This window comes from Argiope bruennichi, chromosome 7 (assembly GCF_947563725.1).
Source record: "Argiope bruennichi chromosome 7, qqArgBrue1.1, whole genome shotgun sequence".
In the NCBI taxonomy this organism is placed as follows: Eukaryota; Metazoa; Arthropoda; class Arachnida; order Araneae; family Araneidae; genus Argiope; species Argiope bruennichi.
In genome coordinates, this window is record NC_079157.1 from 132,572,778 (window position 1) to 132,591,051 (window position 18,274).

The following is an 18,274-nucleotide window of genomic DNA, read 5'->3' on the forward strand; positions in this document are numbered from 1 at the left end:
TGAACAATATTTTAACTAAAAAAATTAAACAATATTTTAATGTTTTAATCATGAAACAATGAAATGTTTTGCAATATGTACACGCATGTCCAAAATTAAGGTCGCAAAAATGTTTTTAAAAGTAATTCTAAATGGCTACCAATAAAATTTAAACAAATTATATTTTATATATTGTGAAGGACCGGTGACACGATATTAACCTTTGTTATGGGAAAAAATGTTGTTTAGCATTATTTTTTGAGGAGCTACTGAAATTAGATCGTCTTGGCATCTGGGATGTTTCCCTGAAATTTTGTGAATATTGCATTAATACAAAAACAAAAAAATTAACTTGTTTCCAATGAGAATGAGTTCTCATAATCGTTAAGACGATTCCTTGAGAGAGAGAGAGAGCCGTTGGCAGGCTTGTAGCTGGGCAGTCTCAAGCGGAGGTGGTTCGATGGTTAGAAGTGGCACCGAAAGTGATATCCAGGTTGCGGAATCAATTCCAAACAAGTGGTACTGTAACCAGGAAGACCGTCACAGTGCAACGACGCCTGTACAGGATCGCTATTTGGCATTAAGCGCACGACGGCATAGGCTGAAAACGGCCCCTCAACTTGCTCGTGACTTTGCTGCTGCGTCTGGAATAAGAATTTCCAAACACACATTATACAGACGTCTAGAAGAGAGGGCCCTTTATGCCCGGCGACCAGTTGAATGCGTCCCTTTGACTACATCCAACAGAAAAGCCCAGTTGTTGTGGTGCCGAACACATCAGTCTTGGGGGCATGTTCTTTTCAGTGATGAGTCGAGATTTACCACACAGTGTGACACTCGTCGAATCTTCATCTGGAGAGAGCAATGCGCTCGCTATCATCTCTCCTACGTAAAAGAAATCGACAGATTTGGTGGCAGAGGAATCCTTGTCTGGGATGGCATAATGTTGGGCAGTCGTCACCACTGCACATCTTCGATGGAGGTATTGTCAATGCACATCGCTATAGGGATGAGATCCTTGAAGCTTATGTGAGGTTGTTCCGGGGTGCTTCTGGCCCACACTTCATGTTTAAGGGCGATAACGAGCGTCCACACAGAGCCCAGATCGTTGATGATTTTCTTAAGGAAGACGATATTCGACGTATGGACTGGCTCTCGAGGTCTCTGGTTCTCAATCCTATTGAACATGTTTGGGATGGTCTCGGAAGAGCCATTGTACAGCGTAACCCCCTTCCTAATACTCTCCAAGAGTTAAAAGCCGCGCCTTTGGAAAAATGGGCTTTGTTGCCCCAAGCATTTATTGACACCCTCATAAACTGTATGAAAGCTCGTTGTGAAGCCTGTATAGCAGTGCACGGTGGTCACACTCCATATTTGACAGGCTTTCCTCTAGATAAATGCTTTTATCTCTGATTCATAATGTAACACTTTTTGATGTACCCTGTTTCTTAATTCCCAATTAAAATCTTTTCCATGTTGTTATGTGTCTATGTTCTTCCTTCCATTGTAATGTACTTCTATGCCAAATTTCATGGCAACACAGTGAATAATTTTTCATTTTTTGCAGTTCGACGTATAGAAGAATAATAGAATCCTGTTTAGTTAATTAGTGAACAAATATCAATAATAAGTTAAGAATTTCCATTAAAATGCATTAGTTTGAAATTTTAAATAGATTTTTAAAATCATTGATATTTTTTTAAACAGTGTTATTGCATGGAACTATTTAAAACAAATTTGTTTCTGCCACAGAAAAAAAAAATATATGACTCTTTTTTAATAGTTTACTTTCCATTTTTTAAATTCCGGGGCAACGTCTCTATATATTTTATATTTAAGTATTACGGAATTTGAAAATTATACTTGATGCCGTTTTATTCAGTTTAATTCAATATTAAATATCTTAAATTTATTGGAAGCATCTTTGTTTATACGATGGTTTTAATTGAAATTTAAAATCTCAATACATCTAGCGTTTCGCTCAGTCTGGATTCCGTTTTATGTATTTAAAATGTATCAAATAATATATTTTTGTTTACGCATTGATTTTAACGTAAATTTAAATTCTTGCTTTTGTTTCCAATAAACTACAAACTTTATATACATGTATAAAAAAAGTTTGCTGTACGCAAAAAGCGATTTGTACAGAATAACAAGAAAGGAAGAATTTTCAATGAAGTAATTAAGCACATAAATTACCAGGTTTTTATGCGTGATACGCGGCGCCCGTTGATCCAATCCGCAATTCCACTTAAGTTTACGTTTCCGAGGGGATCTCAGATCGTAACTACTTGCCTCTGGAAAAAATTCATTGCGACGGGACTAATCTGGGCTGCTATAGATTTTGATATTTGAAAAAGGGATCGCAAGATTTTTAAAATTTGGAACCTGCTTTAAAATATTACTAATATGCTTCATATTAGTTTACTACAGGGCTAAAAATATAAAAGAATTCTAGAATTAAACAACTTCCTTAAAAATGGCAGTGTGAGTATGTTTTTCGAAAACCCTATTATTCTTATATCTATCAAATTTAAAACTAATCTGTTTATGAATGTTATAATATCTTTATGTATTGTTCTTTTAAGACTATTGCCAAATACAAGAATTCGTTTCTGAAATTTTTCAACTGTCAATAAATTGCAAATTGATGAATTTTCTAATAATGAAATATATGCAAATGACTGAAATCTGAGAGAATAATAGTAAAAATATGGAAATATTTTTGAATAAATAAGTTTGGTATTTGTATTCTTTTGCTGTATGGTGGAATGCATTTATTAATAAAAATAATTATTTTGATTTAGATATATGAAAAAATTATTATATAAAGAATATTTTATATTATATGAAAAATTTTAATTATTAAATGAAAAGTTATTAAATTAAAGCTATTAAGTTAATGTGATATTTATTAATTTCGTTTAAGCATGCTAGCAACGAACTTATAAATATAAAAGCTTAATAGAATAGGAAGCATATGATTTATATTATCATGATATAGATATTACCATACTTATATGGTGATTTGAAATCTAATTCTTTCTCATCATATTTTTACCTCACTGCCGGAGCTTCCAAGTCCTTCATCCTTGTTAATCCATTCTAGGTCATTCTTCTCCAGTAGACACTTATCCTAAAGGAAAATACTTTACATATAAGCAATTTAATCCCATTTCAGTATAATTATGCGCTTAAATAATTTTTAAGATGCAGCTGAATCTGTGTTTCAAAGCAGACATCCCTGGAGATTTTTATCTTTTCTTTCTATGACAAATGTATTTGTATTTCAAATCGGGACAGTAAATCATCTGAAAATTGAAGGGTTTGCTGTAAAAAGGAGATAGCTCCAATTTATTCAAGTTTGCGGAGAGCCTTAAGAAACGTTTGAAAATTCTAAATTATGTGAAATTTTCCTTTTGATGAATCTTCTTAATTGTTCCTACGTATTATGACAGTATTTTCACTCAAAAATATATTTTCCAGATGACGTGACACATGTTGGAGTTACCTCTTTCTTGCATCCAAATAGATAGTCTGTCTGCCTCCATGAAAAATATTTCACAATAAAAATGCAGTTTACTAAAATATTATTTTATTTAAAGTAAATTAAAAAAATGTACACAAACTTGGCTTTAAAAACAGAAAATTATATTCTCATTAATCATTAATCCCTGTAAGGCTGGGCTTATCTGCTGCGTCGTCGGGTTATAGGAAATCGTAGAACTACATATCATTTTGTGGGACGTATTTGAGATCTAGATTCTTTATATCCTTATATTTTGGGCTCTTAAGTGGAAGGGAGTGGGAGTAAGATGGCTGAATGTTGTTTAACATTAATGGAGTTATGTTTTGGATGTTGGACAGAACAACGACGTATCAAGAAAAATTATGACCCGTCAAGAGATTACATAATCGTAAACCTTTTAAATGTCTTTAGGGAATCTGAACCTTCATTGATAACATATCTAATTAAAATTGTGCTATTATTAGGTGCTAAGCAGACCCTATTCTTTTTAAATTAATCGTACTTATCTTAATCCTCAAGGATGATTGCAGAGCACATATGCATGAGCCATGTAAAATAAATCAGGGTGCAAAGTGAGAAATGGCTACACTTTTTAAGCATCTTAGCCAAAATAACTAAGCACCTTTATATATATATTTCTGCATTTTTTCTAAGCATGGGTTGTATTTCTTTAACCTATGCTTGTAAGTATATTGTTTTCTGCTTTATAGTAATGCATTTCTTTGTTTGGAATTTTTTAAGGATTAATTTTAAACGTGTATATTTTAAATTTTAGGGTTTATTTCATAGCTAAAAGATTAAGTCAACTTTTCTTAAGATTAACAATTTTAAAAAATCTAATATCCCTTGTAACAATTCTAAAAATGAACAAATTATCAGTTAATTGCATGATTTCTGAAAATGTCGACAGTGATGTAGAAGTCCAGCTTGATCAAAAATTTTGTATCTGATATTTAGTTATGCAGCAATAAATACGATTCAACATGACTGGAATGGAAAGTGTAAAACTGCTTCAATGATAACTCACCATATTTAGCAATCTACAACATTTTATTTGTAGTCTTATAAAAGATAAGATCTAAAGCATTCTAGGATGGCTACAATCATAAGATTAGCAAAAAGGCTACGAAACTAACTATAGAATAATGCTCATAAAATTTATTTTGCAACTTCGTTTTCTTTTATTATTCATTTTGTCTGTTCATTACTAAGTATCTTATTAAAATCGTTTATTTTCTTGTATTACAAGGCAAAATATGGTAAAAAAATGTTTTGTAACCTTTATGGATTAATATTACTTAAAATTTATATATTTAAGAAAACACCAAATATATTTTTTTCTATTGAGTTGCAGAGAATTTTTATTTAAAAAAAATAGAAAGAATTAACTTTCTTACGGCCTCGAGTGAGCTTTTCACATTGTGCAAATAACATTTCTGCAAAGTAATTCATTGCAAATTTTGCATATATTACACAACTTCTTATTTTTCTTTCATACGAAGGAAAAAAAAGAAAGAAAGAACACTTAAGCAAAATCGTATATTCGTCATCACAGATACTCGTTTATATTTAGTAGCAGTTTTTGCATTTTAAGCTAGAATGCACATTGTCTTTCTTTATGAAACGCATATAACAGGAATGATTTATGAGTGATTTTTGTACACATTTATTAAAATTAATTTCTTATAAGAACTTACATAATAAACATCTTCTTCTTCTGGAAACTTTGGAATGCCATTTACATTCAAAAGATCATCCTGAAATGAAAATGCAGTTATTTTTCCAGTTTTATAGAATTCTAGAATATATGCAGTATGAAGTAATACAAAATAGTGTATTTTGAATTTATAAAGGTATCAGGATTTGAAATATACCTACCTTATGATTACTAGATTCATTAGAAACGAAGAGCGTGTTTAAGTTTAATGATGAAGCGTTGGGGAAACATGATTAATGAATGATTACCTTTCTTAAGACTTTCTTTTCTTCAGTGCGAGTTTTAGGTTTCCGGATTCTATGGGATTTGGGACTGACATGATTGACGCGGTCATTCTACAAAAAAGAAGTAATTTTAATCTTTTCAAATTTGAAACACTTTTTACTTTCTAGTGTATCAGCGGTACATGAAACCTATTAAATTTATCCTCAACCAATATTTTGCTTTAACAAATTTTTATTGAAAATGTTAAAGAAATAAGTTAGCTTCAGCGACTAATGGCTATATAATTAACTTATAGCATTTGTCATACAAGGTGATAAAAATTAAAACACCCCTACTCTGAGCTCTCTATACAATGAACAAAGACTCCAAAATATTTGAACATACTATTCAAGGCACGGTTAGACGAATTACGGGGAAAAAATTAGTTCCAGAAACACCGATAGATGACACTGTACAACAGAAAACATGCTAAAAAAACACAAATAATCAAGTAGAAAAAAACATATGCGGTATGGAATTTTTTCTTTCTAATCTCTATTGCTGATATATAAAAAAAAGAAAAAAGTAAAGAAACTGAAACTGTCATTGTAACTGCAATTTCGTACGGTAAGCATTAAAAAATGGATAAACCCTTGCTTTGCTGCTACTGTTCTAGGCACAAAAGGGATAAAGCTAGGAAAATGTTATTCTTATCAGTGATGGCTTCGCGCTTTGCTTGTAAAGTTGTTTTATAAAAATAAATGAAATGCAGCTACAAGAGTTTCATCGACTTGAGAATTTACGCAAAAAAACCAGTAGGTACCAAAACATGCTCGAAAATTTAGTTGTACCCCAAATGCAACAGATCCAATGTTTTGATTCAATTACTTTTATGCAAGATGAAGCGCCACCAGACATTAGAATCTGTGTACAGCAGTTTCTTCGGCAATATTATATTAATGATAGAGTAATGAGTCGTGCGTTTCCGGCGACATAACAATCTTGTTCTACACATCGCAATCTTTATGATATTTGGTTTTGGGGATAATGAAATATTCTTGTTTATCGAGAACGTCGAGACAGTATCACTCTGCATGTGAGAAGCATCATAATCGACTCATTACGATCCGCAGTTGAATAAACTGTCTACAGAATGCAGATTTTACACCTTGGAAACGGGAACCATATTGAACAGCATCGATAAGGTCTTTGGGATTGAATGTTTGGTACATTCAAATAAAATGAACATTTTGAGTCCTTTCAGCATACTTTTTGTTGTACAGTGCCATCTATCAGTGTTTCTGGAATAATTTTTTTCGCGTAATCCATTAATATATTTAACAATTTTGGAGCCTTTACGCTGAGTAGTTCGCTGTATAGAGTTGAGGGTAGCGGTGTTTCAACTTTGATCACCTTGTATTTACTTTTAATTTTCGATTTTATTCCATTTGTATAGTAGTTTCACGACAAATGAAGACAGCATTGAAAAAAATAGCACATTAGTTATTCATTGTGATAATCAGTTATTTAAAATGTAAACAATTTAGATTCGATCCAAAAGTCTTTTCGTGGAACTGAGTTTTCGTAGCATTAGGCTCAAATGAAGACTGGCTTAATCACATATCTGAAGAAAAAAATTTATTGCCATGTTTATTTTATAAATCTCGTTGTTGACCTCCTGAGTGCGAAGCATTTATTCTTAGAAATATGCATTTATGTTCTAAAACATTTCACAATTCATGATATGAATTAGGTTAATGGATGAAACTGTTGTGCTAAACAGATCAACATAAACCAAACATTTTTTAAAAATTATTTATATGAGAATTCGATAATTCAAACATACAATCAACTAAATTAATGAAATTTAGCTGGGGGGGGAGGGGTCCGTATTACACAATCGCGAACGGTATTGTTTCGTTTTTGGCAGCTATGACTGTTATCTTTTATTCTTGCAATCTTTAGATATCGGCATTTTTAGATGGAAAAAAATAACTTAACTCAAACGAAATTAAAAATTCCCTGTTTTTAGACAATTTTTAAATTTCTTGAGTTTTTCCGGTTTTCCAGATTTTTTCATTGACTTTTCACCCCTGCAATGAGCCCAATTTCTCCATTTTTTGTATTGCCTTCAATCTAATCAGAATCAATGACTTTTTTTTTTTCATATCCCGAATTGTACTACACGAACGTAAAGCTAAACTTGTTGATTCTTCATTTTTGAAAAACAGTTCTACTAATAAAGAAAAAAATATAATGTTTAAACACAAAAGTTATAAGTAAAATTTTATCGAAATTCGTTTTAAATTCAGTTTCTTGAATCATCGAAAATTGATTGTATAAGAGCCTTTTTTAGAGAAACATCGAAGTAACATTCTTAGAGTCAACATAATTTGCAATTAACTCATCTGCTTATTTCGCGCATAATAAGATACATGGAATATAGAATTCTACATGGAATACTAGCGCTACCTTTTGGCCAAACATGTGACTAATAAAAAATTTTTTTTTTCATTATAAACAAACATTTTACCGTATTTCTGAGCAAGCCGCATCATTTTATTGTAAATAGTTCAATACTTATAAGGTTTTAAAAAGTCTACTGACTTTTGGATCACCCAGTACTTCAACTACAAAGTAAAAGATAAATCTGAGCTTTCATCATGAAATATGTCTTACCCAATTAGAAACAGCTATATTTTTATAAGAAGTCTCGAATAAAATTTCAATATCATCTTCTTCTTGTTCTGCTGATTCTTTCCTAATTTTATAATCCAGCTGAAATGACAAATTATGCTACATTTCACACACTCATTCTAAGAGAGAAAATAAGATTTGTAGAAACACTAAAAATACGCCCAAGCTTTATAAGTATTCATAATTGGCAGTTCAATGTTTTAGAAGGTTAATGAAAAAAAGCAACTAACATTCAGATGGAAAACATAAGGTAATACGGAAAATATATTCAAAGAATTTGTTATTAACTTGATAAATAGGATGGATATTATATTTTAAGTAGAAATCTAATGATGTTGAAAAAAATTAAAAATATCTTTCCTTATTTTTGATAGTCGAAACATTACAAATATTAAAATAATTTAAAGCCAAGATCCCGAAAATAGAAGGATATGTGTGCAATCTTGGTCAGAAAATAATTTTCAAATTCACGATGTCTATTAGTTTAAACTTGCTTAAAAATAAAAATAATAATAAAAAAAAATACTTATGTTCTTACGGTTTGTTTAGTTACAAATTTAAAAAGAAAAAAATTATATATTTGGAGTGAAAGCATATTTCAAACTAATTCACAATTTCAATATTTTTCTTTTCTTCTTCTACTTTGTTTTTTGGTTTGGATAATATATCAGAATTATACATTCTACAATTTATTCATTCAATCGAATCTTATCAGTTTATCCCAATGCTTTTCAAGCCCAATTTCTCTCTCTGACGATGACAGAATTGTGAAAGCTCAAATTAAAGAATAAGCTGAAATAATTCATATAACAAAGAAAATGGAAATTATGAAAAAAAGTATATTGAAATACTTAGTTATAAGAAAAATACAACACTAATTATTTTAATTAATTGATATTATTAATCCTATCGAATTGTACTTTGACGATGGATATGGATTAACAGCAATTTGAAAAAAAAATGTATAACAACCATTTTATGGTTTTAAATAGATGATCTGGGTATATGAAGCAGGCCTCTACATTTGCAAATGGATATGTCGAAAGAGAGAATAAATGAAAGTTGTAAATCTGGTTTTTCGTTTTTAAAAAAAAAATAAAATAGATAAAAATTAAAATAGAAACTTTTAAATTAAGAAATGTAAATATTAAAAAAAAAATATTAATAAAATGAACTGTTAAAAGTTATGACAACATAATCCAAAAGTGGACATTTGGAAAAATATTTTTAATTCTTTTAAATTTAGCAAAAATTTCGGAATTACACTTAAGTATGTTTTATAATGCAGAAAATAACTGAAAAAATTTCAGATTGATATCTACATTATTTTTTTAAGAAGTTCGATTTTATTGAGAAAAACAGGGTTGTCAAAAAATGCTTAGTGGGTAATAATTCTATCAATCAAAATTCAATTTTGTGACATGCACCATTTTTTTTCGGGATGGCCCTGGAGAATATAACAAAATTTTAAAGTAAGTATTTGTTACATAATATTACAGATCTCTCAGCCAAACTTTCAAATACCAAATAAGCATTAAATGAAGTTTAGAGGAAAGAAATTTATTTCAGAAGAGAAAACGCCCCGATTAAATTGATATGGCGAAAATACATACATCATTTCTAACCAATTAATTATATATATATATATATAATTTTAATTTCTAGAATCTAAGCATCACATTTTTTAAAGAACGTATTATATGAATTTTTGTTACGAAGCAGAGAATAGCTTTTCTGTATATTTTTTTTAAGAATTTGTTTTTAACCTTGATATAAAAATTTCAGTTGAATTCAATTAATATGAAGCAGTGTAAAATAAAGAAGTTTAATTTCTCACCCGATATTTTTCTTGCAATCGAGGAGATATTTTAATTTTTTTTCTCATTTCATTAACATTCGTAGTCTCAGAAACTTGATCACTGAAATCTTCAATCAACTCTTTTTTAATCTGATGAGCGACCTAAAAATGTACCCATTTTAAATATTATTTTATTTTCATCATTCATAAAAAATATTGTCAACAAATATTATAAAAATCTAAAAAATTCAACATTATTATTTTTCTAAATAAAATTAAATTATTATAAGTTCAAATTATATTGCTCAGCTTTTCATCTTTATTTTTTAATTGTACTGTGTGACATTAAAAATGTTAAACGATGAAAGAACTGTAAGATTGATAATAAAGATTTTTTTAACTACTGAGAAATTTATTCTTATACTTGCGTATTAACTATATATATACTACGTGGTGCCATTTAAAAATTATAATAAAATAAAAAGGAAGTCTATTATGATTCAAAAAACTAAGTTAAATGTAGACAACAAAGTAAATGTTTTTCTTTGTCAGTCCAAATATTCATCGAACGTTAAAAAAATAAAAATTAAATTATTTCGTAAAATCTTTGCCAGGATATCAGATGTTCCAAGTGAAAAAAAAAATCTCTTTGATTCCTTTTTATTCATTTTCCATTCATAGCATTTCATCGAACCATAAGCATTTAATCTTTTGAAATCTTTTGATTTGCCTTTGAAAAATTATGATTTACAGAAATAAATAAATGCATGTATTTGAAAATGGAAAAAAAAAAAAAAATACAAAAAATATTTTTTAACGCAACAAAATAGCAGCTGATATCTCCATTTACTTTTCTCTTATGGTGTTTATAGTAAAAAGGAAAGTATTTTAATCTTCAAAAAGTTTGAACTAAAGAATTTAGCGAGTTTTCACTTATCAAAGATCTCTTAAACCGAAACACGCATTTTTGGAATTATATTTGTCTGTGAAAACGTTAACTGTAAAACGCTTGTGGTAGACAAATGTCGGTAATATAAAATTTTTATATTTCTGTCTATTTTTGAACGAAATTTATTCAGTAAAGGTCTGTGAATATGTTAACAATAAATAGCTAAGAGTTAGACAGATATTATTTGTTCCACAGTTTTAGCATCTGAAGAGTAGATTCTGATTGAATTTTGCACTAAATCTGTGAAGTCAAATGCTAAACTACAGGACTATCCATCTATCGATCTGCAATGTCGCAGGCATGTGAACTCAAAAACGCATTGAATTAAATGAAAGAAACTTGATATGTGACAACAGTAATTCTCTGTCAGATTTACTACTGTAATCAATCGTCAGAAAAAAAGGCATCTAAAATATATATTTATCGATTCTCTGGTACTGTGTAAAAATACTGCTTTATATCGATCTTTTATTAGTATTGTTCGCTGCATGTCAATAAGTTAATGCAGAAACATCGAGTTCTTTTTTTAATGTTTTATCGCTAGGAAGGACGAGATAATACTTGTATTAAAGATTATGCTGGAAATCTTCGGGAAGACCTTTGTTGCTAATATTACTTTTAACATGTGAAATACACACTGCTTGTTTCTCAAAAATTGATTATAATTAAATTAATTTTTTGTTTGTTAATCTTATCGTAAAGAGAAAAAAAAAATTATTAATATTAAAAGAATTACAAATTTCGACTATCTTAAATTATTTGACAAAATAATTACTTCATACATTGAAATTTGAGTGTTTACAATAGTTACATATGCGCGCTTTAATTGGTTTTATAGGTTAAGGTTAATTTCTTCTGCCATTTTTAATATCTAGATGATTTTTTTGAATGAATAATAAGATTTCGCAACTTCGATTAAGGAATAAGATGCTGGTTTGCTTTAATTTTCAGTTTTTTTTTTTTTTTTTTTTTTAATTTGCTATTCGTTTTTTTTATATTTTGAAATGCGTCCCACTAAGATTTTTCACATTCTTGTCATACTGAGTTCATTTCTCTGTATTAAGTTCATAGAAAGATTTAACATGAATTATGAATTCAAATTTGAAATGGAAATGGGATGTTTAAAAAATTAAAATTAGAAAATTCTCTTTCCAATACAAGAATCACTAAGCAAACTTTGAGATATAAATAATTCATTTTTTAAAGTTCTGCTTTCATTTTTAGAGAGTAAAAGTCACACTGTAGATGATCATTACACATTATTAATACTTACTGGGAAACTCTCTTTAACTTGATGGAGTAATTTATTTTTATTTCTCCAATCCAAATTGTTTATTCCATTCGCATTTGCATCCTTTCCTATTAGGCATGTTTCTTGCTCAATTTGCTCTTTTTTTATTTTGAACCCAATCTGAAACAAGTCATAAATTTGAGAAAAGGAAAAGATGTTAAGGACGCAATCATTATTGAGCTACTTCATAGTAAAACAAATTAATGAAACAATAACTTTTTAAAAATGTACAAATGTGTACATATAATGATATTCTAAAATTTAATTTAAAATTAATTAATTTCCTAATTTTAAGCTTAATTTACTCATATTAACTTCATTCTAAAACGTTCTCTTATTTCCTGATCCAATTCCACCTTTTTTTTTTATTTAATTAATGCAACAGAAGCTATGTAAAATTTATGAGATCGACAAGTTCCCACACTCAGAGTGAAGGGATAAAAAATTGTCAAGCCAAGAATATTCTCTTAAAAGATCCCTATAATTCCCTTATCTGGGTCGACACGTATAGTGAAATCCCTATCAAAATCTCACAGTATATAATCCCGGGGATAAATTTTTCATTAGCTTTTCCTCATATTCCTTCATTTCGTTCTGTGTTGATGTGCTCATCGCTTCTGCCTGTACATAAATAATGCCTCCTGGGATAAAATAAAAGCGAAGTTTAAAATTCGAAAGTGTCTTCTCTGTCTTCGACCACGATTCTGCCTTAACATACATATGAGAAAATAATTTTAACTTAATGCGACAGTTTAATTCTTAGTTTCCTTACATGCATAAATTAAAATTTTTGATTCTTTGTTATTTTCTGTTATTAAATTAATCCAGCTGCTGTCACTGAAAATCGATAAAAAACACTCTTCCCTCCTGATTTTATTTTTCAAGCTCATCATTTATATTTAAATTGTAATTCAGGAGTGATTGCTACTTATAAAAATATATGAAAACTTGCTTAAATTAAAATTTCAACGCAATATCTAATATTGCAAATTGTTAAATATGATGCATATACACGCATATATTTTTTTTTAATTCGTTAGTATATCAGAAAGAAAGATTATGAAAAACTAATATTTCACTAATAGCTTTTAATGATTTTGTGACATTCATATTTTCAAACCATTGTTTTCAACAAAGAAAAAATGCAATTTTGAAAATAGTTATTCACGATAGAATTTCACAATATTACTCAGTATTTTGTTTCCTCAATAATTGCTGAATACAGGTTAGTTTTCAGAAGGGTAGGCAGTTCTGGGATTGCTATGATTATATCTTTCTCACTTAACAAATGAAAGTTCCATTTGATGAAGGCAGTAGGTTTTCAATTAACCTTTCCAATATTCCATTAGAATCTAAAATGTCTGTCTGTCTCCAAACCTGTTCACGTATTCATATGAATAGATAATGGAGAGGAACAGAAACTAGAAAGGTAAAAGATTCATGGGAAGGTGCTACGGATAGAAGATCCAATAAATTTTTCATAAACTCTTTACCAGTGGATTTTTGTAGAATTGTCTGATACAATGTATTTTTATTTAAAATATATATTTTCTGATCTGCATTACATACAGACTATCCATTCTCAAAAATGAACATGTAAAGTAGTAAAACGAATTAAATTAGTCTTTTTAAGATTAGGTAATTCATTTTCGCATCTTCCTGTAATTTTAATATATTAACTCATAAATTAAGAGCATCGATATTTTCCCTTCCTGATTAAGATAACTGCGCAATATTTGATATTTTTTGGCTCCTTGGTTTTACACTTTTTCATGAATTGTAATTATATTTAACAAATTATCTATCAGTTTAATCGAAATGTTTTCAAAATATACCTAAATTCCCCCTTGCCCAAATCAACACGTGTAAAGAAATCCCTATCAGATAGTCATAATATAAATAACTCCGGAAAAATATTTTTTGCCTTTACCCTTTTCTTTCGCTCTTGTGCCGCGCTGTGAGCGGACGCAAGTTGGCACGCGCTTCTTGTACAGAAATTATGCCTGCCGGGATGGAATAAAAGCGAATTTTAAAAGCTAATAGTGCCTTCTCTCAATTCGGCCACGACTCTGCTTTAAAAACTGTGTTTACATACGTATACTTAAAATGCTAGTAAAATTACAACTATATGAATAACCATAGATTAATATACTTTAAAATGGGCTTAAAAATGTAAGTCTTCCATTTTTTTTTCCCTCTACTATCTCTAAGAATTTTTTTTCGAATAAAAGATTGATGCAGCATTTTATTAACATTAAAAAAATAATTATTATTATACCAAAAAAAACTGATGATATTTATAAATAAAAATGTTATGAATAAGTTTTAATAATTGTTCTTCTTTTAAAAATTCTATCCCAGAAGAAATTAATCCAATAAAAATATAAAACAATATGATCTAGAAAATATATAAAAAAGAAATAATATAAAATTCGATGGTATGTACTGGATCGATTTGTCCTGTTGCCATTCTTGTTGTAGATGGTGAATTGTTATCTGCCGTTCTAGAGAATACATTGCTTTTAAACCAATCATGTGTGTCTGATTCTTCTTCTACATCTACTTCTATGCAAAACTGGAAGGAAATAAGAAAAAAAAAAAAAAAAAAAAAAAGCGGAATTATTTTTGACTGTTTGCAATGATTTCTTCCTTTCTTTTTTATTAATTTTTTTTGTTAATTTTTTTATTTGTAATGCTATAATCTTTGGTATTTCTAAACTTTTGTATCCGTCTAATATCAGATACTATTATAATATATGAAATTATTATATGTATTATAATACATCAAATATCTCATGAAACCCGACAATTTTTCTTTTACATTTAAATAAAAAAAATTAAACTCCTTTAATTTATAAAGTTTATCTAATTAAGATGGCATAATGTATACAAATATTATTATATTCTGTAACGCGGAAATTTTCTATAGCTTTTGATACTATCTACAGTATAGTAATGAAAATGGACTTATTACATCTTTTGCATGTATGGCATTAGAAACTTAAAATGGTGATATATTTTTAAAAGGAAAGCAATTTTGATCGCCCTTGATTACGTCGTATTTCATATTGTATAATTTTTTAATTGATTATGCATTAGATATGCCAGAATCTAGAGTGGTATGTTTTCATTTGTTATATGTGCATATTATTATCTTTATTTTTTTTTATTTTAAGTGTGTTTACTGTACATAACACACATCGGGAAAGAGTAGTAGGTATTTAAAATTAATATTTACATTCAGAATCAATTTTCACTGAAAAATATGCATTCTTTTGGCCGAAAAAGTGGGTATATGAATTGAATGCAATTATGCAATTAAAAAAACGAATTGCAAAACGAACCTCCTGATATATATTGGCTTTCACATATTATTAATGTCGAATCTTCCAACATTTAATTATTATTTAGTACAAAGTATTTTATACAACAAACAAATTGATTGAGCTTTACATTGAATTTTGTCAATACGAATTTTGGAATAGACAATAATAGTGAATCACAAATATATTTAATCCATTTACACCTAGATACACAATAACATTAGTCATCATAAAAATGGCCAATTATTAGTGATATTGGCCATTTTTATGATGACTAAATATTTATAATTTTTTTAATGCATGACAATCTTAAGAATAACTATCATATGTGGATATATTATTCTTTTAAGTTAACATCTTTCGATAAATAAAAAGGAAATATAGAGACATTTATAAGAGTCGGTCAATTTATACCTAAATGAATGAAATCTTGGTATAAAGTAGATAAAAATTCATATGTTATTTTTTATTTCTAATTAACAATTGGTTCTTAAAGTAATTAGAATGCATTAAAAATACATAAATTAATTAATATAACAAGAAATAACTAAAAAGATAAAACTAGAGATTTATATAATATTCAATGTTACCTACCGGATTAATTTGTTCTGTCTTACTTTTTGTTATGTAAGATGAATTATCGTTATCTATATTTGGAAGGAAAATGTTGCTTGCATACCAAGCACGTTTACGTGGTTCAGGCGATTTTTCTTCTTCTAGATCTTTTTCATTCATATTAAACTAAAAAAAGATTTAAAAAAAATAATAACAAATGCTATATTTTATAATGAAATAGTTTGATTTTAGACCGAATAATATCAGATGATTCATATCGAAAATGAAACATAGATTCAAAATTAGTTTCTACTCTTAATTAAAAAATAAGCATACAGAAAAATAAATTCAAAATACAAATTTCATATAAAAAGTAATGTTAAGGTATTATTAGTTTATTTTGTTTTATGATCTGATATTATTCTCTTGAGCATTTAATTTCCTTGATGCCTTGTTTTCAAAAATGTTAAAGTTATATACACCTTACTGCATACGAAATTTTTAAATAAATAATCAGATAATTCGAGATTTAAATCTAAACTTCCTTTAATAAAATCAGAATTACATACAACTTAACGTACTACTTTTCAATAAGTGTATGTGCTTTTTGAACGAGTGAAACAAAAAATACTTCGCTCTTTTTTAAAAAACAAATTTAAAAATTCAACAAAAGAAAATGGATGAACGTTAAATAAAAAAAAAATATTAGATATTTTTCACAGCATCTTTAAATGTTGCAATAAAATTTTTATTATTCTTTATATGCATAATATGATACACAAGTCATATATTTAAATAATGAGAAAATGGGCGTGGAAAGACATTTTTATAGGTAAGATAATAATAATAAATCAGATATAATTAGAAACAAAAGTCTTTATAAATAATACAATTATGAATAGATGAATTAATAACTTGTGTCAAAAATTTAGGGGATAACATTTAATTTCGTTTTCGATTTCCGTATTAAAATTATACTTTTTTCTTAAATTTAATTAAAGTTTTATTAACTCAAACATAACAATAACAAACATGGAGATTTATGCGAAAAAAATGAAATGAAAAAACTAAACAATTTTAAAACAATTACAACTGTGACGATGCAGCATAAATAAACTAAAAAATTGTGTAGGGGAGTTATTTGAATTTTTCAAACACTAATAATTTTGCTAAAATATTCTGTTTAAACATAAAATTGGATATAATATTTAGGCATGTATAAAAAAAACTTTTTATTAAGAAAAATGTTTTACTTTGCTTTGTTTCCGTTTTCGATTGCTGCGACGAGATGCTTCTGTTTTCTCCTGGATCTGAAAAAATATGGTTCTAGTTTTAGTTGTTGTTTGCGAACACTTTTCATTAGAAACGAACATGTTCTAAAGATAATCAAAACATAATCAAATTAATAAATTTGATTCCGTTTGTCATAAGAATTGACATCTTTAACTTACAAACTTTCTAATAATAATAAAAAAAACAACTCTAAAATACACAACGACTATTTTTTTTTCCGTTTGAAAATAAAATATCAACGAATTAAAAGAAAATTACTGTTTCCTGTTTGCGCATAAAATACAATTGCATTTATTTAATTTAACCTAGTTATTAGTGTAATAAGCTCATTTATAAATAATTATAAATCCGTACTTACTAAAACATTATTACTTTTATTTTTTGACTTCTCAAATTCCATATTTTCTTGATTAGCTGAGTATTCGTCAGGCAAAACTTCTTTTTTGACTTGAACATTTAACTGAAAGTAGAAAGGAACACGTTTAATACAAGCCATCCTAACTGTTGCATTTGCATTCAGGGTATTTTCAAAAATTCGTATATATAATATACCATTTTTTAAATATTGAAAATTAAAAAATGCTCTCAAAAGTAAATATTTTATATTATTCAAACAATTTTTAAAAAATTGAAATACACACACACACAAACAAACATATATATATACTTTACTGAAACAGGCTATAAACAAGATTGTATTTTTCATAATTAGAAGCTTTATTAAAGTAGACAACAAATTATAAAAACATACCGATAGTGAATCTATAAAAGTCATCAATTTCCTATACGATGAAACAAAAATGCATTGTGAAGTAGATTAATTTTAAATAGGAAATAAATGCTAATGTAACTGATATTATTTTAAACAATAATATTTCAAATTTGTCAAAATAAAATCTGAAGGTATTCAATACAAGTTTAAAAATATACTTATCAATT

At 28.0% G+C, this 18,274-nt stretch overlaps 1 protein-coding gene across 1 annotated transcript; it reads right to left on the reverse strand.

The window, feature by feature from the left end:
• Positions 1 to 254: 254 nt before the first annotated feature.
• Positions 255 to 17,831, reverse strand: LOC129975586 (uncharacterized). Its single transcript, XM_056088649.1, has 11 exons — positions 17,694 to 17,831; positions 17,296 to 17,352; positions 16,082 to 16,228; positions 14,611 to 14,739; positions 12,147 to 12,284; positions 9,964 to 10,086; positions 8,109 to 8,207; positions 5,474 to 5,560; positions 5,206 to 5,265; positions 3,041 to 3,115; positions 255 to 284 (listed from the first exon to the last, which is right to left on the reverse strand). The coding sequence occupies exons 1-11, from the start codon at positions 17,829 to 17,831 to the stop codon at positions 255 to 257; spliced, it is 1,083 nt and encodes a 360-aa protein (XP_055944624.1).
• Positions 17,832 to 18,274: the final 443 nt, after the last annotated feature.